The sequence below is a fragment of the Kogia breviceps genome, chromosome 8, assembly GCF_026419965.1.
Source record: "Kogia breviceps isolate mKogBre1 chromosome 8, mKogBre1 haplotype 1, whole genome shotgun sequence".
Taxonomy (NCBI): domain Eukaryota; kingdom Metazoa; phylum Chordata; class Mammalia; order Artiodactyla; family Physeteridae; genus Kogia; species Kogia breviceps.
The window spans coordinates 35,661,008-35,685,056 of NC_081317.1; the positions used below are offsets into that span (position 1 = coordinate 35,661,008).

Genomic DNA, 24,049 nt, shown 5'->3' on the forward strand with positions numbered 1-24,049 from the left:
TCAGCAAATCCTGTCAGTGCTTCAGGGCATCCACCACTACCCTCTGGCCCAAACCACCATCTCTTGGCTGGATTGTTGCAGTATCCTCCTACCTGGCTTCTTGCTTCTGCTCTTGTACTTCTATAGTACAATTCTTAACATTTAGAATAGACAGTATAGATCAGACTATGTCATTCTGCTGTTCAGAACTCTAATTGCTTTTGTTCTCACTCAAGTCAAAGCCAAAGTTCTTGCAGGATCTGGTTTCCTGTCATTTCTCTGGCCCCATCTTTTGCTCTTTTGATTACTCCACTCCAGCCACTTTGGCTTCCTTGCCATTTTGAAATCATGCAGGGCCTTTGTTTGCATTTGTTCCTCTGTCTAAAACACCTCTTCCTTTCTTGTCTCTCCAAAGAATCAAATGCAATCTCACAGTGCATCCTTCCTTGGCTACTCCATCTAAAATTTTAATGCTCTTTCCTTGACAGTCTCCCTATTTCCCTTCCTTGCTCTATTTTATTTTTGAGATATAATTTACATATAATACTGTGTATGTTTAAGGTCTATGAGGTGTTTATTTGATATATTTATATACTGTAATATGATTATAATCATAGCTTTAGTTAACACCTCTAATATGGCATATAATTATCAATTCTTTTATGTGGTGAGAACATTTAAGTCCTTTAGCAGTTTGGAGGTATATAATAATAGTATTATTGACAATACTCACCATGCTGTGTAGTAGATCTCTAGAACTTATTCATCTACTTGCTCTATTTTTATCCTTAGAATCTATCATCATAATATACTAACTTCAGTTATATTTCTCTTCATTATTTGTTTCCCCCAAATAGAATGTAAAATTGTATAGGCAGGGCTTTTTGTCTATTTTATTCATTTCTGTATGCCTAGCCCTATGATGTATAGTATTGGACATTTAATATATACTCAATACACATTTGTGAAATTAGCTCTCAATATCTATCTCTAAAGGGAAACCATTAAAAGAAAGTCAATGCAAAATAGAACTAAAATGCCCAGAAATCATCAGATTAAAAGTGTTCTATATATTCAAATTTCTACATCTTAAAACATTCTGAAAGGGATTTTTCTACAACCTTTAAAAATTAAAAATGTATCATAGGAAGTAAAATACTTCTTTTATTTTATAATATATGTTTCCATTATGCAGGGCTTGGACTAATAATATTTTAAAGCATCATTCAGCCAAAAGCACAGCATGAATCTACTAAATTCTGATTGATAACAAATGAGCAATTTTAATTCAAAATTTAATTTAATAATTGAGTGGCAATGATGTGCCTAGCAAGCAGTTAAGCATATTTTACCATAAACAAAATATAAGGTATGGAGGGTCCTGTCATTAATAAACAATCCTGGAGGAGAAACAACATATATTTAGGACAACCAGAGAATAAGAGAACTTTCCGTTTAATAACTTGTCATATGGAATGCCTTACCTAACACTTTTTTAACAGAGGAATAGGTGGCTATTCTGATAAAAAAGAGCACAAAACTATTTGATACATAGTAGAAAACAGGATAAGTAATATAATACTAATATATTTTACAGATAATGATTTCAAATTAGAAACCATGAATATACTCTAGTATGTTGGGTAGTACTACCCAACGTTGGAGGTAGGATCTGAGGGGGTCCTGGAGGACAAACAAGGCTATTTACTGATTAGAGAAGAGGAATGGGAAAGAACAAGTCCGTCAGAGAAATAGCATATTCAAAACAAGAAAGAGACAGAAAAAGGGGGACTTTAAATGGGTCAATCAATTCAGAATCAAATCGTTACTATAAAATAAAAACTCAGCAATATACATCAGACATTGTATAATAGTTGTAATAGTCACAACATACAAATCATATATACCTTCCTCTTCCCCCAACCATTGATGATCACGTTTGAACTGCTACTAAACTTGTTTAACATATGCTTACTGATGTTATGTGTTCAGTATGTAAATGTTCTCTTCCACCTCTCATAAAGATGGTCAAAGTTCTTTAAGGACAGGGACCAATTGTTCCTTGAACTGTTTTTATGGTACTATTAAATAAATGAAGTACATTAAGGTTTTACTATAAAGTCCTGGAAGTTAAGGGAAATATCCTTAAGTTTCCCAAGACTCAGTTTCCTCAACTGTATGATGATGGGATTGAAAAAAATGATAGTCCAGGATTTTATGATACTCATATCAATATTAACAAAAAAATAGGTTAATATTCTTAGTACTCTGGTATATTAAAGAATTTAAAAGATTTTTTAAAGGATATAAATATCCTGTTAAGAATAAGAAACATCTGTATCCTGAGGATGAACACAACTGGGAGAGTTTGAAATACTGGTATGGAATTTTTATTGGGAACAGAAAACAAAAATCTCCATGAGACATGAGAGTGCATCTCAGGGAGTATTTGGTAACTTTTAATCAAAACACATTTTATATTTTTGTTTATTTAGGAAAGTCTCTTTTTTTTAGTTCCTGACTTCAACAGCTGTTTTCAAAATAATTTCTCTTTACCGTCTGAAAATGGCCTTGGAAGTCATACTGTCTTGTATATGTATCTGAATTTGTGTATGTACATTATTTATAACTATGCATGAGGAAAATCTTAGTTTAGAGGTACAGTAATTCATGTCCTATTTCTATAAAAGTAGAAATGCTAAACATAAAACATTTTTTAAGAAGAAAACCAAAAATTTCTCTGAAAAGGCACCAGCAATTTTCCTGAGGAAGAAATCCATGTTTAAAATATTGAAAAAATCAGAGAAAAATTTCACACCTCCAGGATGTCCCTTGTAAGACAAGACCCTTGGGACCTCAGTTTGAAGAGATTATAGACCCCAAAAAGCTCTCCTCGATGCTCTTTTGATCCTTGAACTGCTTCAAAATACCGCTTGGCATTTTCACTTCCAACCACCACACAGTGAAGCTGCTGTAACAGAAAAAACACAAGATATTTTGAAGTGTTCGCTCCAACAATATGTCAGAATTTCCTGGCATTCCCTGTATATACACAGCTTTAGCTGGAGCAGGCAGAATCTCCGTAGGGAGGAAATTTTATTTTAATTTCCCTGGCAGATGTTGCCATTATGGTGAAATAATAATAATCTGGCCAGTTTTATTAAAAAAGAAATCTTACATTTCCTATTTTATCTGTTTTCTAACAACTGACTCAAGATCATATCTCTATGGACAAGCCACTGGATGTAAAATGTAAAAGGCATACATTTGAATATACTTTTCTCCTTTCTAGACTCTTATTTCAATAGAAACTATTAAAACTGGCAGAAATAGTCGCTACATCACCAAAGTTAAATTATAATCTAAAGTAATTATATAATAATCACGTTGGTATCAAACTAATTGTGGCCATGGTTACATTGTCAACTAACAGCAAAAACCCAATCATTGTTAAGCAACATTGCATCTCTGAAACAATTCTGAATACAGAAAGAACACTGACATGGAACCCTTAAGGACATATACAACTTTAGTACCAACATAATGTAATCTCTTTATTTACTAGACACTTTACTGTATATAATGTATATATAATTTGATTAACCCATGTATACTCTAACATTTCTTGAAAGAAACAAAGAATGAAAAATAACTTCAATCTATTGCTAATGGAAAGATTAGTAAGAAGCGATACTTTATGGTGATTATCATCAGATTGATTTACACTATAAAAAATTACTTTAGGCAAATAAAATTATTCTTATTAATAATAGCTACTATTTATTGAACACATGTATAGCATTTTTACATTCTCATTTAATTCCTACAACCCTATAAGATATTATCATCTCCCTTTTAGAAATAAAAGAACTTAAATTCAGAGAAATTAAGTGCCTTGCTTACAGCTGCCTCACTAGGAAGCATCATTTCTAGAATTTTTACCTGAGTTTGGCTGAATTCAAAATTTATACTTGTATCAATCACTCATATCCAGATGTCCCTCTTAAAACAAGACCCTTGGGACCTAAGTTTGAATAAGTTATGGATCAACATACCAACTTGATTAGTTTTATATCAACGTCCCAGAAATATGGGCTATAGTCCTGGAAATACAGAATCACAATAGCAATTGATGTACTTGATGGCCCAGTTACCTATGATTTTACCCTTGCTACTGACTCTTCCTTAAACACTGTATTGTCAGACTGCTATACTACTAAATATAATCACCAAAGTAATTTATAAGTATTAATCTGAATCTTTGTAAGTCTCCTCTCAAAGTTTTGTCACAAAACTTATAAAAGGCACATTATTTTGTACTTAAGTTTTCCAAAGTGGCTCCAGTAAAAGTGAAGGCCAGATGCATCCATCTGTAGGGTAACTATAACAAAATCATGTCAGAATTCAAGAGGGTAGGGAAAAAAATCAGTATTTGGAAAATGTAGCTTAGTTTCTAGCTTAAGAAGAACCCATACAAGGATATAAAATGCTTAGATTTCTTCACCATATACAAGATACGTAAGAAGTAAAAAAGGAATATTCATCATGTTAGAGTTCATGACCACTTCCTCCATCTTCAAGGCCAGTAATGAGGCATCTTAGTATCATTCTCTGACCCTCTGCTTCTGTTATCACATTGCCTTCTTCTTTCCTTTTTCTGACCCTACTGCTACCCCTCCCTTTATAAGGACCCTTGTGATTACACTGGGCCCACTCACATAATCCAGGTCCGTTGAAGGAATTAGGATGTGGATATCTGTGGGGGGCCATTATTCAGCCTACCACAGTAAGGAAGTGCAATAAGCATGATGAGGGCTTGTCAAAATGACGCAGAAGCCCCCTTGAAGGGGTTCTCACTGGTCAAAACATGAGAGTTTGAACATAAAAATAATTAATGATATTCAGTGGGTTACTAAAATCTGTTACTAAAATTCTATCCATGAGTCCACACAGATTAAATAAATGGAAGAGAAGGGAAAGCTCTTTTTTTATGGTAGAATGCCAACAAATATAAAGGAAGTAATAATGGAAATAGAAAAATCACCATCTGACAAACCATCATAGTAGTAGCCAATTCAGGTGGGAATCATCAATGAAAGCTAAGGCTGATGAGTACAAGGTTGATGAGGAACAGGATACAGTTGTCCATCATCCCTTGGTATGGGGGGGGGATTGGTTCCAGGATCCCCAAGGATAACAAAACCCATGGACACTCAAGTCCCTTTTATTACATGGCATAGTATTTGCATATAAGCTATGCATTATTTCCTATATACTTTAAATCATCTCTAGATTACTTATAATATCTAATACAATGTAAATGCTGTGTACATAGTTGTAAATACAATGTAAATGTTCGGTTAATAGCACACAGCAAATTCAAGTTTTGCTTTTGGAACTTTCTGGACTTTTCTTTCTGAATACTTTGAATCCATGGTTGGCTGAATCTGAGGATGCAGAACCCATGGATACAGAGGGCTGACTATATTGGCATAGTCTCTGATGATCTCCCCATAAAATATATACTATTTTACAAATGAAAAAAGTGGTGACTGCAGTGGAAAAAGCTGGCAGACACAAACTTGACAGGTGATCAAGGTTAACATCACCAGATCAGGTCACCACCAGGTGCCTTCTGACCAATGCAATGAGAAGAGCACAGCATTCTTTCTGTACCATTCTTGCCAAGGCTTCTTTCTTGTCTTGAGTTGGAAGATGAGGAAACATCAAATGGAAAGCATACACAAGGAAAGGCTTTACTTTTTTAAACTGTCAAGGTCATGAAAGACCAGGAAAGCCTGCGTAACTTAAGGTTGAAGAAAACTTAAGAGACACAAAAAGAAATGTAATTATCATCCTGAGCCAGAAGGAGAAAGGAGACATTGCCAGGAAAGCTGATGAAATCTGAATGGGTTCTATGGATTACAAGGTAATGCTGTATAAGTGTCAGTTTCTTGATTTGGATAACTGCGTTTTTGAGAGGAGATTTGTGGGAGGGCAGTGAGGGAGAAGCAAGTTGCAGAACAATATGTAAAACTGAGTGTTTATAATGCATAAGGCTATTTTTATATGTACATATAAATAGGACGGTGTCCTTATTTGGGAGAAAACAAAGAATTTAAAGGTGATAAATCTTCAACTTCCTCTCAAATGGTTCAGAAAAAGAATAAAGATCATGGCTGAGAGAAAGAGAAAGCAAATGTGGTAAAATGTTAACAACTGGGGAATTTGAGTGAAGTTAAATGGGAGTTCTCTGTGCTGATCTTGTAACTCTTCTGTAAATATATATTAATTTCTAAATAAATTACATATATATGAAAGATGAATTTCTGAATGCCAAATTTTAGATTACATGCAACGCTCCAAACCTGAAGGAGCACAGTTGCTGTATAAGTGATTTTTTTTTTAAGTATAAAATATACTTTATATTTTATGTGTTGAAGGCATTATCACAACAAACATAAAAACATCAAAGGGCAAGTCCCCGTTGAGCAACACAGATCATCCCTTATCAGTCTAACCAACACTGTAATGTTTAGGTTTATCCTTCCTAGATCTTTTTCAATGCAGTTTGAACTATTTATATATACATGTAGAAACAGTTTTATAAATAAACACACTTGATATACTTGTTCTGCAAGTTACTTTTGCCCCACTTAAAATGTCTTAAAGATTATGCCACATCAGTACATTTGCTCTATAATCTTTAAAAAAATTTTTTTGCTGTATATGGGTATATCAGAATTTATGTTAATTCTGTTACTATTGGACATTTAGGCAGTTCCTTTTTCCATTTTTTGAACAAATACTAACAATTCTGAATATAAATCCTTGTCATCCTTCAATGTGCATATGTGAGAATATTTCTGCCAGGTAAATAGGAAGAAAGTGCATTTTTAAAATGCTGTTAAATTAGCTTAAAAAATAAGTGCACCAAGTTGTATTCTCAAAAACACTATGTTAGCACTTCTTTAAAAATATCCCCACCAACAAGGAGCAACGCCAATTTTCTCACTTCCCTTAGAAACTCCCCACAGGACAAAACAAAAAAGTCTTTTGCATAACATGTAGAACACAATCTTATATTTTACTTCTCCATTATAAGTGTAGTTAAGCATCTTTTCATATACATGTTAACTGTTTGTATTTTTTCTTCACTAAAATGCCTAATCAGTCTTTTTATTGGTTTGTAGGAGTTCTTTATATATTATAGATGCTAATTTGTTTATTATACTTATGGCAAGCATTTCCTCTGGTCTCTCCTTTAATTTGGCTTATAGTTCGTTTGTCATATAGAAGTTTCATATAAAAATGTAGTCAAATTTACAATATTTGCCTCAGAGGCTATATCAGTTTCCTAAGGCTGCTGTAACAAAGTACCATAAACCAGGTGGTGTAAAACACCAGAAATTTATTCTCTCCCAGTCCTGGAGGCTAAAAGTCTGAAATCAAGATATTGGCAGGGCCATGCTCTCTCTGAAGGTTCTAAGGGAATATCCGTCCTTTCCTCTTCCTAGTTTCTGGTGGTTGCTGGCAATCCTAGGCATTCCTCAGTTTGCAGCTTCATCACTCCGATCTTTGCCTCTGCCATCACATGGCATCCTCCTTCTGTGTCTGTCTGTAACCAAATTTCCCTCTTATAAGAAATCAGTCATTGAATTAGGGCCCACCGTGATACAGTATAACCTTATTTAACTTGATTACATCTGCAAAGACCTTACTTCCAAATAAGATCCCATTCACAGGTACCAGGGGTTAAGGACTTCAACATAGGTTTTTTATTTTATTTTTTTTTTGGGGGGGGGCACAATTCAACTTCTAACAGAGGCTTTGTTAAAGATTTTTACATTTATGTTCATGAGACATATTTGTCTATAATTTTCTGTTCTTGTCATGTCTTTGCCAATTCTGGCATCGGGATTCTTCTATCTTTCTAAAGTAGGCTGGAATTGTTCCCTCCTCTGTTCTCAAAAAGAATATTAAATGTTTAACAGAACTCACCACTGAAGGAAAAATTTCCACCACTGTGGAAAAGTTTTGAATTAAAAATTCACTTTCTTTGACAATATAGAGCTATGATTTCCCCTCATTTGAAGTTACTGCTCTGAAATATCCAGTATTGCTATTAAGAAGTTAGCTATCTATTTAATTCTAGTACTCTTGTAGACAATTTTTTTTCTCTCCATGAAGTTTATCTCTGGAAATTTTAAGGGTTTTACAATTATAGAAAGACAATATAAGTGTGGATCTATTTTCATTCATCCTATTTAACACTCAGTGGGCTCATATAATTTGTGGACTCTCATCCTTTGGGGCTTCTTCCTTCTCTTTCTTCTGTTCCCTTGCTCAACTATAAGACTGATATTGGAACTTCTAGATCTAGCCTTCATTTCTCCTTTTTCTTACATGTGTTTGTTCTATCTCTGTCTTTTTGCTCTGTAATCTAGAAGAATTGCATGGCTCTTTCTTTTAGATGAAAACTTTGTTCTTTGCTATTCAGCCTATTGCTGGAGTTTCTCATTTTCTGGATCTCTAATGGATTTTTTTTCTAGTAGTCTTTTGTTGCTCCCAGGATCCTATAACCTCATTTACCTTTTGAATAGTTATATTTCTTTAAAAATCTTTTACTCTTTTCTATTAATTTTGTTTTCTCTGATGTTAATTCTTTTTTAGTGCCTACATGAGTTCTTATATCTCTTGTAATAAATTATCATAAACTTGGTGGCTTAAAACAACAGAAATGTATTCTCTTACAGTTCTTACAGGGGGCTAGAAGTCTGGTATCAGTATCACCAGAATGAAATCAACTTTTGGCAGAGCCATTTTCTCTTCATAGGCTCTAGGGGAGGATCCATTCCTTGCCTCTTCACTTCTGGTGGCTGCCAGCATTCCTTAGTTTATAACTACATAGCTCCAATCTCTTGTCTCTGTGGTTACACTGGCTTCTCTTCTGTCTCTATCAGATTTCCCTTTGCTTCCTACTTATAAGAATGCTTATGATTTAGGGCCCACCTGGACAATCCAGGCTAATCTCCCCATCTCAAAAATCCTTAATTTAATAATCTGCAAAGACCCTTTTTTCCATATAAAGTAACATTTATAGGTTCCAGGGATTAGGACCTGGTATCTTTGAGAGCCATTTTCATGGTGTTTATTTTCCTAAACTGCTCAATACTAATTATTTTTTTGGAGGGGTGGGGGAATATTCATCTGTCTTCAAATGCCTTATGAGCTTATCTAGGCCTACTGCAGTAATTATTCAAAGCAGGCAGCAGGTGGAGGGGTTTGCAAGTATTTATTATTTTGGACTTTCTTCTCGATTTCAGCAAAAATTTAGAGCTTTGTTTCCTTCCTTCCAGTATTTCTACTAATTGTTCCTACTTGAGAGCAGACATTTCATTGTCTACAATCTGTTACAATGGGGGAAAGATCATACAGGTTAAACCACCTTGTTAGATCATTAATAATAGCCCAAAGAGGGGGCATCACAGTTAACCCAATGCTCCTTTTTATTTTTAGTATCTGTTGACTCTAAGCTTGGAATATTCACTAGTTGCACCTACCTTTTCCAGTAGTCTTCTCATGACTGAGTTTAGCTTCGTTTCTTCCTTCAATCTCATCTCAACTGCCCTTTGTCTTTCAGGGTTCCTTATCATTTTTGGCCCACAGAGAGAACTCTTTTTTTCTTTCCAACATTTTTATAGGATTTTTAAACATCATTTTGGATTGTTTTCCCCCCAAGAGATCCGAAGTACACTTGTGAGGCTAGCGTGTGTTTGCCATTTGCACCCTTGGTTAAAATTCCAATCAATGTTTAAATCACATTTATGCCATTTCCTCATATGATTGCCATCTTATCTTTATTTGTGCTTATCAAGTTGTATGGCTGAATGTTCCTTAAGTGGCTTATTTATTTTATTTTATTTTATTATTATTATTTTTTTTGCGGTACGCGGGCCTCTCACTGTTGTGGCCTCTCCCGTTGCGGAGCACAGGCTCCGGACGCGCAGGCTCAGTGGCCACGGCTCACGGGCCCAGCCGCTCCGCGGCATGTGGGATCTTCCCGGACCGGGGCACGAACCCGTGTCCCCTGCATCTGCAGGCGGATTCTCAACCACTGCTCCACCAGGGAAGCCCTAGTGGCTTATTTTAATAAGCAATTAGATCATATAAAGTTCTGAAAACTTAAATTACCCTCATCTTCTGAAGCCTTTTTATTACATATTATTATATATTATATAACAGGCCATTTTATTTCATTAAATGAGTCAGATGAATAGGCAAAAAGGAAATACATATAGTAATGGGATCAAGAAAACTTACTATGTGACTGAGGAAAGACTCTTACTTGTGACAAGTCAAAGATAGTATTCTAAAGAGCTGCTCCTAAGATGAAAAAATAATATCCTACTTTTTTCCAAGATTAATGTCTGAAAAAATAATTTTCAAGTAGTTGTGCTATACCTAAGAACAAAAAGATTAAAAGTTTCTTACAGAGCTAAATGCTTTAAGAAAAATAAACACTGCTGTGTACAATTCTATTTTTAGAATTAAGAAAATAGCATAAATTTAAGACTGGATCGTTCTTAGGTTAACTACCACCACATGTGGCAGATGTTTGCTCTTAAACAGATTCCAGCTGAATATATAGGGAGTAATTCAAATTTAACATTTATAATTAAACTTGAACCTCATTCCAGATCTTCTCAAGTGGGCAGTTACAGACTAAGTAAACTTTATTTAGAGGCATAAATGGAGTAGTAATTGATACCCTAAGGATATTAAAGAGTTAATGCAATTTTAGATGAATATTAAAAGCACCAGCACAGTAGTTAGTGCACTTGAGTTCTATTCCTATAATTTCATTTACTGGGGTGTCCTGGATCCCAGTTTCATTATATACAACATGAAACATTTGTATTAGGTATCTCTAAGGTATTCCTCTCCAGTCTTCTTCACGCACACATAGATAATGGAAACATGTGAACGTCTACTCAAAGAGGAGGTTACTCAAGGCTGGAAGCTGGCTTAGACAATCTTGCTACCCAGAGAGCTGTAGGATGTCTGGGTGCACCTGTACCCCATCTGTGGCATACACTTACATCATGGTCCACAGTTTGGGGAGCTGTGACCTTGCTACTCAAACTGTGATCTGCAGACTACTAGTGCTGGCACTTCCGGGAGTTTGTTAAAAATGCAGAATCTTGCACTCCACCCAGAACTACTAAATCAGAATCTGTATTTTAAAGATCCCTATGTAATTCATGTACACATTAAAGAAGTACTGCTCTAAGAAACTTTCAGCTCTAAAATTCAATGAACCTAAGATTTAATCTGTTTTATAGAAGTGTATTCTAGAGTATACTTCATAATCTTATTAAATTCCTTATTATAGCTAGAATAAATATTTGTACACAAAGTTATTATTAATTTTTGAAAACTGACAAGTGTTTACTTTTAATTAGAAAAAGGGAAATATATTTACCTGCTTGTATACCTGTCGTAAGTACATGATCTCCTCCACAGTTCCCAAGGATATCAGCCTAAGCACTTTGACATCTCTGCATTGCCCAATCCTATATGCTCTGTAAAAACATTAAAAACAAAAGGCAACCAAGATCAAGTGAAACAACTTCGGGTTCAGGAGGTAGCTTTTGGATATAAAAATGAAATATTGCTAAAATTTTAATTTAGAAAGAAATACCTTATTTTTAGATATGCTATATTATTTAATAATAATGTAAAAATAGAAATTCATATAAAAAGGCCAGCCATTGAGGAGGAAAGTATTATAGAAAAAATATACATATCAACTTCATTTCTGTTACAAACATCGCCTTCTACTGGGCAAAAACTTTTCCTAAATTCAGATTTTTCTTTTATGGCAGTCTTAAGCTTTTGAATGATTCCATTTATATAAAACTCTCAAAAACGCAAACGAATCCACAGTGACAGAAAGCAGATCAGTGGTTGCTTGGGGGGGCCTTGGGAGGGGCCAGATGGATGGATTACAAAGTGGCACAAGGAAAATTTGGCAGGTGATGGATATGTTCACTATCTTGATTGTGGTAATGGTTTCATGGTGGATACCTACAGCAAAACTTATCAGCTGTACACTTTAAATATGTGCAGTTTATTGTATGTTAATTATATCTCAACGAAACTGTTAAAAAAACCTTGGAGGAAAAACAGTAATCAACTGGCAAGCCTATGGAAGTGCAGATTTACAGCCTTCATCCACAGAGATTTCCAAGCAGTCTGTCTGACTGGATCACTCAGTTGATTAGTACCCCAGGTGTTTTGATATGGACTGCAGTGCTAATTAAAACTCTAACCTGACTCACCACACTGATTAACTATAGGTCCAGTCCCTGTAGCTTCTCCCAGGTGGAGGCTTTATTGGATGTCCTGAATGAGGTCACCTGTTTCTAATAAATACCTGTTATAGTCATGGGGGATCAGGGGCAAAGCCATACTGCTTCATGCTTGAAAATGTTATAATTTGGGGGAAATTTAATTTTGACCTTATAAAGTCACATTGTATTGTTATATTTGGTGCTCCTTCTGCCTCCTTCACCCACTCCTCCTCACAGGGAAGGGCTTTTACTAGAGGACGTCTTGGTACTGAAAATCTTGCATTCCTAGAAAATAATGGGGCCTCCTGTGACACAGCAAAGCCAAGGGTAAGTTACTGCAATTCTCACTTCCATCCTGCAGCCTGGATAGAGAGGGACTCATAATCCCTTTCTCTCCCACAGTGGATTTGGGTCTAAAAAAAAATAAATATGGATCTAAGGAAATGTCTTTTGGGTGTAAGGCAATTGTTTGCTGAATGGGATAGATTCTGTCAGAATACATATTCTTGAATCTTTACAGACAAAAACTTTATAACATGTTACATTGGACCTATGCTTCATCATTTTCTAGGTCTATAAAGTGCGGATATGTAAATGGTCTTTCATCATGCAAAGACAAGTGTCGAGAAACTGTTATACCGTGTGGAGGTCAGTATTTTCATTTCTCTTCTTTGCTCCTCCTGTCAGAGTAAATGGAAGGAGAGGGAGAGGAAGAGGAATTCTGTTCATTTAGTTTTACTGTCAACTAACTTTCACTGAAAGCCAAAGCACAGTGAACTGTGTCTCGAGGCAACACTGGGATAAATAAGTCTTGATGGCCTAGATGAAAAAGAACAAAATTACAAAAAATGTTGTTGAGACAAAAAGAAATGGATATTTTTCTGAGGTTTTCATTTGACTATTTTCCTGGGCAGTTGTCACTGGCAAGAGGCTGGTTAAAAGTGCAGGCTCTGTAAGTCAGACTGTGTGGATTCAAATTTATTCTATCTTAAATTGATACCAACTTAATTTCAATTGCATTAAAAAATTCTCCTTTACAGCTCTGCTTTCACCTTTTATCTTATTGATGTTATAAATTATATCTTTACATGTCATATATTCATTAGCAGATTTATAATTATTTTTATATTTGTCTTTTAAATCCTGTAGAAAACAAGGAGAAGAATTATAAGCCAAAATTATAATAATACTGGTTTTGATATTTGTTTATGTGCTTACCTGTACTGGAGAACTTGATATTTTCATATGACTTTGAGATACCATTAGAGTCCTTTCATTTGAAATTGAAACTCTCTCCTTAACATTTCTCCTTAGTATAGATCAACAGAACAGAATAGAGAGCCCAGAAATAAACCCAAGCACCTATGGTCAACTAATCTATGACAAAGAAGGCAAGAATATACAATGGAGAAAACAGTCTCTTCAATAAGTGGTTCTGGGAAAACTGGACAGCCACATGTAAAACAATGAGAATAGAACATTTACTCACCAACTACAAAAATAAACTCCAAATAGATTAAAGACCTAAATGTAAGAATTGAAATGATAAAACTCCTAGAAGAGAACATAGAACAATCTTTGACATGAATCTTAGCAACAGTTTTTGGATCAGTCTCCTAAGGCAAAAGAAACAAAAATAAATAAATGGGACCTAATCAAACTTACAAGATTTTGCACAGCAAAGGAAACCATTGACAAAACAAGATAACAACCTAAAGAATGGGGGAAAATATCTGCAAATGATATGACTATCAAGGGGTTAATAGCCAAAAAATATAAATAGCTCATACAACTCAATATCAAAAAAAACAATGTCAAAAAACCCAAACAATCCAATCAAAAAAATGGGGCAGAAGAGCTGAAAAGACATTTTCCTAAGAAGACATATACACAGCTAACAGGCACAGGAAAAGATGCTCAACATTGCTTATTTTTAGAGAAATGCAAATCAAAACAACAATGAGCTATCACCTCATACCTCTTAGAATAGCTATCATCACAAAGACCACAAATAACAAATGTTGGCAAGGATGTGGGGAAAAGGGAACACTTGTACACTGTTGGTGGTAATGTAAATTGATACAGCCACTATGGAAAACAGTATGGAGGTTTCTCAAAAAACTAAAAATAGAACTACGCTACAATCCAGCAATTCCACTTTGGTGTATATATCTGGAAAAAATGAAAACACTAATTTGAAAGATACATGCACCCCAATGTCCAGAGAAGTATTAATTACAATAGCCAAGATATGTAAGCAATCCAGTGTCTATCAACATACAAATGGATAAAGAAGATGTGGTACATACATAGAATGGATTATTTTTCAGCCATAAAAAAAAGAATGAAATTCTGCCAATTGCAGCATCATGGATGGACCTAGAGAATATTATGCTTACTGAATTAAGTCAGACAGATAAAGAAAAATACTATATGATATAACTTATATGTGAAACTTAAAAAAATAAAACAAGTGAATGTATATAGAAAAACAGAAACAGAATTACAGATATAGAAAACAAACTTGTGCTTACCAGTGGGGAGAGGGAAGTGGGTGGGGATGAGATATGGGTATGGGATTAAGAGATGAAACTACTGTATATAAAATAGATTAGCAACAAGGAGATATTGTACAGCATAGGGAATTATAGCCATTATCTTGAAATAACTTTCCATGGAGTATAATCTGTAAAAATACTGAACTGCTATGCTGTACACCCAAAACTACTATATTACTACAAATCAACTATACTTCATTTAAAAAATACTATAATGTCAGTTATATCTCAATAATAAAAAATGCAGAAATACAACTTTAAAAATACACTAGAAGGAATTAACAGTTGATTATAAGATACAGAGGAATGGATCAGTGAGCTGGTAGACACAGCAATGGAAATCACTGAAGGAATAGATAAAAGAAAAAAGAATAAAAAGAAAGGAGGAGAGTTTGAGACTTCTGGGACTACATCAAGCATACTAGCATTCACATTATAGGGGTCCCAGAAGAAGAGTGAGAAAGGGGCAGAGACCATATCAGAAGACATAATAGCTGAAAACTTCCCTAACCTGGAAAAGGAAAGACATCCAGGTCCAGGAAGCACAAAACAGGATCAACCTAAACAGGAGAATACCAAGAAACACTGCAATTAAAACTATAAAAATTAAAGATAAAGAGAGAATATTAAAAAGCAGCAAAAGGAAAATCAACAAGTTACATTCAAAGGCACTTCCATAATGCTATCAGCTGACTTTTCAGGAGAAACTCTGCAGGGCCACAAGTGAGTGGCATGATATACTTAAAGTGATGAAAGGGAAAAACATACAACCAAGAATACTCTATTTGGCAAGGCTTTCATATAGATTTGATGGAGAGATCAAAAGTTTTACAGACAAGCAAAAGCTAAGAGTTCTGCACCACCAAACCAGCTTCCAAGAAGTGTTACAGGGACTTTTCTAAGTGAAAAAGAAAAGGCCACATCTAGATATATGAAAATTATGAAAGGAAAAACAATCCAATTGGTAAAGGCAAATATACAGTAACAGTAGTAAATCAACCATGTATAAAGCTAGTAGGAAGGTTTAAAGACAAAAGTAGTAAAATTGTGTATATCCATTATAAGTAGTTGAGGGATACACAAATCAAAATGATGTAAAATATGATGTCAAAAACAGTAAACGTGGTGGGGGAGGAGAGTAAAAATTTAGGGTTCTTAAGTGTATGTGAACCTAAAAGATCAGCAATTTATGTTATCCTTTTGAAGAACTTTTGGTAGCCACAAACCAAAAATCTAAACACACACGAAAAAGAGAAAGGAATGCCAACATAGCACTAAAGATAGCCATCAAATCACATGGAAGAGAAGAAAGACACAAAAATAATTATAAACACAACCACCAAACAATTAACAACATGGAAAGGAGAACATACCTATCACTAATTACTTTAAAAATATATGGACTAGATGCTATAATCAAAAGACAAAGAGTGGCTGATTGGATACAAAAACAGGACCTATCTATATGCTGCCTACAAGAGACTCACTCTTGAGCTAAAGATACACAGACTGAAAGTGAGGCAATGGGAAAAGGTACTCCTTGAAAATGGAAAGGAAAAGAAAACTGGGGTGGCAATACTTATATCAGAAAAAACAGACTGTAAAACAAAGACTGTAGTAAGAGACAAAGAAAGACATTACATAATGATCAAGGAATCAATTCAAGAAGAAGGTATAACAGTGGTAAAGGGATGAGCACCTAGCATAGGAGGACCTAAATACATAAAGCAAATTATTAACAGACATAAAGGGAGAGACTGACAGTAATACAATAATAGTAAGGAACTTTAACACCCAACTGACATTACTGGACAGATCATCCAGACAGAAAATCAATCAGGAAACACTGGCCTTAAACAACATATTATATCAGATGGACTTAACAGATAAATATAGAATATTCCATCCAAAAGCAGAAGAATGCACATTTTTTTCAAGTTCACATGGAACACTGTCCAGGATAGACAATATTCTACACAACAAACAAGTCTTAGTAAATTTAAGGTTGAAATCATATCAAGCATCTTTTCTGACACAACAATCAATATGAGACTAGAAGTCAACTATTAAAAAAAAAACCTGCAAAAACACAAACACGCGCGTTTAAACAATATGCTACTAAACAACCAATGGATCACTGAAGAAATCAGAGAAGAAATAAAAATATACCTGGAGAAAAATGAAAATGGAAACACAATGATCCAAAATCTATGGGACTCAGCAAGAGCAGTTTTGAGGCTTATAGCATTACAAGCCTGCCTCAGGAAACAAGAAAAAACCCAAATCAACAACTTAAACTTACACCTAAAGGAACTAGAAAAAGAACAAACAAAACTGAAAGTGAAGGAAAGAAAGAAAGATCAGAACAGAAATAAATGAAAGAGAGACTTAAAAAAAAAAAAGATCAATGAAACTAAGAGCTGGTTCTTCAAAAGGATAAACCTTTAGCCAGACTCTTCAAGAAAAGAGAGAAGACTTAAATCAATCAAATCAGAAATGAAAAAGTTACAACTGATATCACAGAAATACAAAGGATCATAAAAGATTACGACAATTATATGTCAATAAAGTGAACAACTTAGAAGAAATGAACAAATTCCTAGAAATGAATAATCGCCCAAGACTGAACCAGGAACAAATAGAAATTTTTTTTTTTTTTTTTTTTTTTTTTTTCGATACGTGGGCCTCTCACTGTTGTGGCCTCTCCCGTTGCGGAGCACCGGCTCCGGATGCACAGGCTCAGTAGCCATGGGTCACGGGCCTAGCTGCTCCATGGCATGTGGGATCTTCCCGGACCAGGACATGAGTCCGTGTCCCCTGCATTGGCAGGCAGACTCTCAACCACTGCGCCACCAGGGAAGCCCAAATAGAAATTTTAAACAGACTAATTACCAGTAATAAAATTGAATCAGTAATTACAAAACTACCAACAAAAAAAGTGCAGGACCAGACAGCTTCACAGTTGAATTCAACAAACGTTTAGAGAAGAATTAACAATATCCTTCTCAAACTATTCCAAAAAAATTGCAAAAGCACACTTTCAAGCTCATTCTATAAGGCCAGCATTGCCCTGATACCAAAACCATACAAATATATCATAAAAAAAAAAACTACAGGCTAATATCACTGAAGAACATAGATGCAAAAATCCTCAACAAAATGTAGCAAACTGAATTCAACAGTACATTAAAAGGATCATACACACCAATCATAAGCAATGAAGTTGAAACTGTGATAAAAAAAAAACTTCCAACAAACAAAAGTCTAGGAACAGATGGCTTCACAGGTGAATTCTATCAAATATTTCGAGAAAAGCTAACACCTATCCTTCTCAAACTCTTCCAAAATATAGCAGAGGGAGGAATAGTCCCAAACTCATTCTACAAGGCCACCATCATCCTGATACCAAAACCAGCCAAAGATGTCACAAGGAAGGAAAACTATAGGCCAGTATCACTGATGAACATAGATGCAAAAATCCTCAACAAAATACTAGCAAACAGAATTCAACAGTACATTAAAAGTATCATACACCATGATCAAGTGGGGTTTATTCCAGGAATGCAAGGATTGCTCAGTATATACAAATCAATCAATGTGATACAACATATTAACAAACTGAAGGATAAAGACCACATGATCATCCCAATAGATGCAGAAAAAGCTTTTGACAAAATTCAACACCAATTTATGATAAAAACCTTCCAGAAAGTAGGTATAGAGGGAACTTTCGTCAACATAATAAAGGCCATATATGACAAACCCACAGCCAACATCATTCTCAATGGTGAAAAACTGAAACCATTTCCACTAAGATCAGGAACAAGACAAGGTTGCCCACTCTCACTGCTATTAGTCAACATAGTTTTGGAAGTCATAGCCACAGCAATCAGAGAAGAAAAAGAAATCAAAGGAATCCAAATCGGAAAAGAAGGAGTAAGGCTGTCAGTGTTTGCAGATGACATACTATACATAGAGAATCCTAATGATGCTACCAGAAAACTATTAGAGCTAATCAATGAATTTGGTAAAGTAGCAGGATACAAAATTAATGCACAGAAATCACTTGTATTCCTATACACTAATGATAAAAAATCTGAAAGAGAAATTAAGGAAACACTCCCATTTACCATTGCAACAAAAAGAATAAAATACCTAGGAATTAACCTACCTAAGGAGACAAAAGACCTGTACAGAAAAATATAAGACACTGATGAAAGAAATTAAAGATGATATACACACATGGAGAGATATACCATCTTCTTGGATTGGAAGAATCAGCATTGTGAAAATCACTATACTACCCAAAGCAATCTACAGATTCAATGCAATCTCTATCAAACTATCAATGGCATTTTTCACAGAACTAGAACAAATATTTTCACAATTTGTACGGAAACATAAAGGACCCCAAATAGCCAAAGCAATCTTGAGAAAGAAAAATGGAGCTGGAGGAAACAGGCTCCCTGACTTCAGACTATACTACAAAGCTAAAGTAATCAAGAGAGTATGATACTGGCACAAAAACAGAAATATAGATCAATGATACAGGATAGAAAGCCCAAAGACAAACCCATGCACATATGGTCACCTTATCTTTGATAAAGGAGGCAAGAATATAAAATGGAGAAACGGCAGCCTCTTCAATAAGTGGTGCTGGGAAAACTGGACAGCTACATGTAAAGGAATAAAATTAGAACACTCCATAACACCATATAGAAAAGTAAACTTGAAATGGATTAAACACCTAAATGTAAGGCCAGACACTATAAAACTCTTAGAGGAAAACATAGGCAGAACATTCTATGACATAAATCGCAGCAAGATTCTTTTTGACCCACCTCCTAGAGAAATGGAAATAGAAACAAAAATAAACAAATGGGACCTAACAAAACTCAAAAGCTTTTGCACAGCAAAAGAAACTATAAATGAGACGAAAAGACAACCCTCAGAATGGGAGAAAATAGTTGCAAATGAAGCCACTGACAAAGGATTAATCTCTAAAATATACAAGCAGCTCACACAGCTCCAATATCAAAAAAACCAACAACCCAATCCAAAAATGGGCAGAAGTCCAAATAGACATTTCTCCAAAGACATACAGATTGCCAAGAAACACATGAAAGGATGCTCAACATCACTAAACATTAGAGAAATGTAAATCAAAACTACAATGAGGTATCACCTCACACCAGTCAGAATGGCCATCATCAAAAAATCTACAACAATAAATGCTGGAGAGGGTGTGGAGAAAAAGGAACCCTCTTACACTGTTGGTGGGAATGTAAACTGATATAGCCACTATGGAGAACAGTATGGAGATTCCTTAAGAAACTAAAAGTAGAACTACTATATGACCCAGCAATCCCACTACTGGGCATATACCCTGAGAAAACCATAATTCAAAAGACACATGTACCCCAATGTTCATCGCAGCACTATTTACAATTGCCAGGACATGGAAGCAACCTAAGTGTCCATTGACAGATGAATGGATAAAGAAGATGTGGCCCATATATACAATGGAATATTACTCAGCCATAAAGCGAAATGAAAATGAGTTATTTGTAGTGAGGTGTCTGTCATACAGAGTGAAGTAAGTCAGAAAGAGAAAAACAAATACTGTATGCTAACACATATATATGGAATCTTAAAAAAAAATGATTCTGAAGAATCTAGGGGCAGACATGAAAAAAGATGCAGATGTAGAGAATGGAATTGAGGACCTGGGGAGGGGGAAGGGTAAGCTGGGAAGAAGTAAAAGAGTGGCACTGACATATATACACTACCAAATGTAAAACAGATAGGTAGTGGGAAGCAGCTGCATAGCACAGGGAGATCAGCTCGGTGCTTTGTGACCACCTAGAGGGTTGGGATAAGGAGGGTGGGAGGGAGATGCAACAGGGAGGAGATATGGGGATATATGTATACATACAGCTGATTCATTTTGTTATAGAGCAGAAAGTAACACAACATTGTAAAGCAATTATACTTCAATAAAGATTTTTAAAAAAAGGAAAATGGAGAAAAAAACAGTTAAAAAAAAAGAAAAGGATCATACACCATGATCAAGTGAGATTTATCCCAGGAAACAAGTATGGTTCAATCTCTGCAAATCAATGTTATATACCACGTTAACACATTAAAGAATAAAAATCATATTATCATCTCAACAGATGTGGAAAAAGATTCTGAAACAATTCAACATCCATTTATGATAAAAACTCTCAATAAAGTTGAGTACAGAGGGAAGAAACCTCAACATAATAAAGGCCATATATGATAAGTCCACAGCTAACAACATACTGAATGGTGAAATATTGAAAGCATTTCTCTAAGATCAGGAACAAGAGAAGAATGCCCACTCTGGACACTTTTATTTAACATAGTATTGGAAGTCTTAGCCACAGCAATTAGGCAAGAAACAGAAATAAAAGTATCCAAATTAGAGAGGAAGAAGTAAAACTGTCAGTGTTTACAGGTGACATGACACTATACATAGAAAATTCTAAAGATGCCAGCAAAAAACTACTAGAGCTCATCAATGAATTTGGTAAGGCTGCAGGATACAAAATTAATAAACAGAAATCTGCTGCATTTCTATATGCTAACAATGAACTATTAGAAAGAGAAATTAAGAACATAATCCCATTCACAATCACATCAAAAAGAATAAAATATCTAGAAATAAATTTAACTAAGGAGATAAAAGAACTTTACTCAGAAAACTATAAGACACAGATTAAATGGACTGTATAAGAAAGCTAGGTTTCAATGCTTTATGATCTGGTCCAAACATCCACTGCAATAACCTTTTGTCAGCCTCATTCCCCACTTATTTATAAAATGTATGAAATGATTCTTTCAGTTTTGATCAAGGAGCACATGTTATAGGTTAATCCCTCTTTATGTACAAGGTGTGGGAAAGGAATTTGTTTTAGAGTCAGCACATTAATTAATTTCCCATAAGGATGTACTTTAGTCTACTCCCATATCCTTGAGTTGATGAACACATGCTTGAATTTCTCTGTGCTCTCCTGTTGACTTGGGATTGTGGCTTTTTCTGCTGGTTCCTTCATCATAAAAATTCTCCCATGAGTTTCTCAAAACTTCTGATCTACTAGTAGTGACCTTTCTATTTTCCTGCAGTACTGGGGATTTATTCTTTCTTCTAAATTAATCTTGTCACAATAATGGGATTTTGAGATGAATGGAAAATTAATGGCTATTATCAGCCTGCCATTTGGATTCAGAAGTTCAGGGTTATCTTAAATAAAAGTTTAAAAATTTTTTACAAGGTCTTCCTTATCTTCTAATCACAGTCACACTGTAAGCAAACTAAAAAATTCAAGAGCATTTTTAGATTAAAAGTATTTGCAGGTCACTTTAAATTTTGTCACCGTTGTACCTGTCAATTGCTTGAAGATCATTGGCTGGATTCCATGTAGGATCAAATAATACAACCACATTGGCACCAATAAAATTGAGGCCTAGTCCACCAGCCCTGGAGTAAACAGAAAAGAGCAAATTAAAACAGCAAAAATAAATTTTGCTCTCTAACTCAATTATGCCAGGTTTCTATAACCAAATCAACACAATATTACATTAACATTATAAAAGTAAGGTGATTAAAACACAAATATGCCACAAGTAAAATGGCTATGGAACAATTTTTTTTGTACCACTCTAGACTATCCCTAAGAAATTTGAGCATTAGAGACCATGTAAGTAGGTTGTGCTGGTTTTTACATTTTTTTGGATACTCAAATACTATTCTCGAAGATTTTCCTAACATAAGTTTTAAAAACTGCTAGTATACTCCAGCTAAATAAATATACACACTTAAAAAAATGCGCTCCTCCTTATTCCTCCCACTAAGTGCAGCTAAAAAAACCCTGGGCATTATATATAAAATAAAACATAAGATTATGAAAGATAGAGAGCATAGATTGGCTAGAGACCACAAAACCTAAGGAATGACATGGCAGTGAGTTCCCTGGCTTTATTTTTGCCTAATATATCCCAGATTGGATTCTGGAGAAGCCAGTGAACTGGAAATGCCAGCAGCCAACAGTCACAGACCAAAAAAGCCCCAAGAAAAACCTTCTTCCTTTAGCCAAGGAACCAGGAAAGATACAGAGTTTTAAGACAGAAAAATGTTAGATAATGAATAGCCTATTCTTGCAAACACCACAGAAAAAAAATCTGTGGCTCCAACCCTAACCTGGTCAGCAAAGGCTAAGTGAGGAGACTAAATTCCCACCTTTGACAGTAATGAGGTACCTCTCATTCTCACTCAGGTGGTGTCAGAGAAGACTGATTGAGGAGCCGGAATTTTTCATTTCTACCCAGCTATAACCAGGCCCCTCTGTAGTGTGGGTGGAAGCCATGGAGAAATAGCAGTGAAGTGCCTCAAACTCAGGATGTCAACAGAGGCCAAGCAAGAGACACAGATTTCCAGCCCATGTGGCTGGCATGGTGTCTGGGTAAAACAGAAGTTTTAAATAAGACACAGAGTTTCATAACATAATACTTAAAATGTCGAGCATACAATAAAAAATTACTAGTCTTATCAAGGTCTAGGAAAATCTCAATTTCTATAAGAAAAGACAATTAACATACAACAACACTGCAAAGAAGCAGATGTTGGATTTATCTGACAAGGATTTTAATGCAGCCACAATAAAAATGCTTCAAAAAACAATTACAAATATGCCTGAAACAATTTAAAAATAGAAAGTCTCAGCAAAGAAAGAGAGGATACCAAATGAAAATTTTGGAATTGAAAAATTACTAAATTACAAAACTTGCTGGATGGACTTGATAGTACAGTGGAGATGACAGATGATAGAATCAATAAACATAAGAGCAGGTCAATATTATTGCTATTTACCCAATCTGAAGAACAGGAAGAAAGTATACTGAAAAAAAAAATAACATTCTTAGAGGCCTGAGGGACAGTAACAGAAGAGCTAACACTTCTATCATTGTAGTCCTGGGAGAAAAGAGAGAGTGAGACTGAAAAAATATTGAAAGAAAGAAATATAGCTGAAAACTTCCCAAATTTGGGAAAAGAGATAAACTTAAAGAATGCAAAAAGTTGCATGAACTCCCAAAATGATAAACCCAAAGAAACCTATGCTAAAATACAGCATA

General features: G+C 34.9%; 1 protein-coding gene across 1 annotated transcript in view; it reads right to left on the reverse strand.

Annotated features, from left to right (window-relative positions):
* Positions 1-24,049, reverse strand: part of ERCC6L2 (ERCC excision repair 6 like 2) — a 152,690-nt gene that overhangs the window by 41,506 nt on the left and 87,135 nt on the right. The window contains exons 12-14 of the mRNA XM_059071749.2: positions 22,302-22,397; positions 11,465-11,564; positions 2,798-2,950 (exon numbers count right to left, since the gene is read on the reverse strand). Of these exons, the coding sequence (XP_058927732.1) occupies positions 2,798-2,950; positions 11,465-11,564; positions 22,302-22,397 (349 nt within the window). The remainder of the gene's footprint in view (positions 1-2,797; positions 2,951-11,464; positions 11,565-22,301; positions 22,398-24,049) is intronic.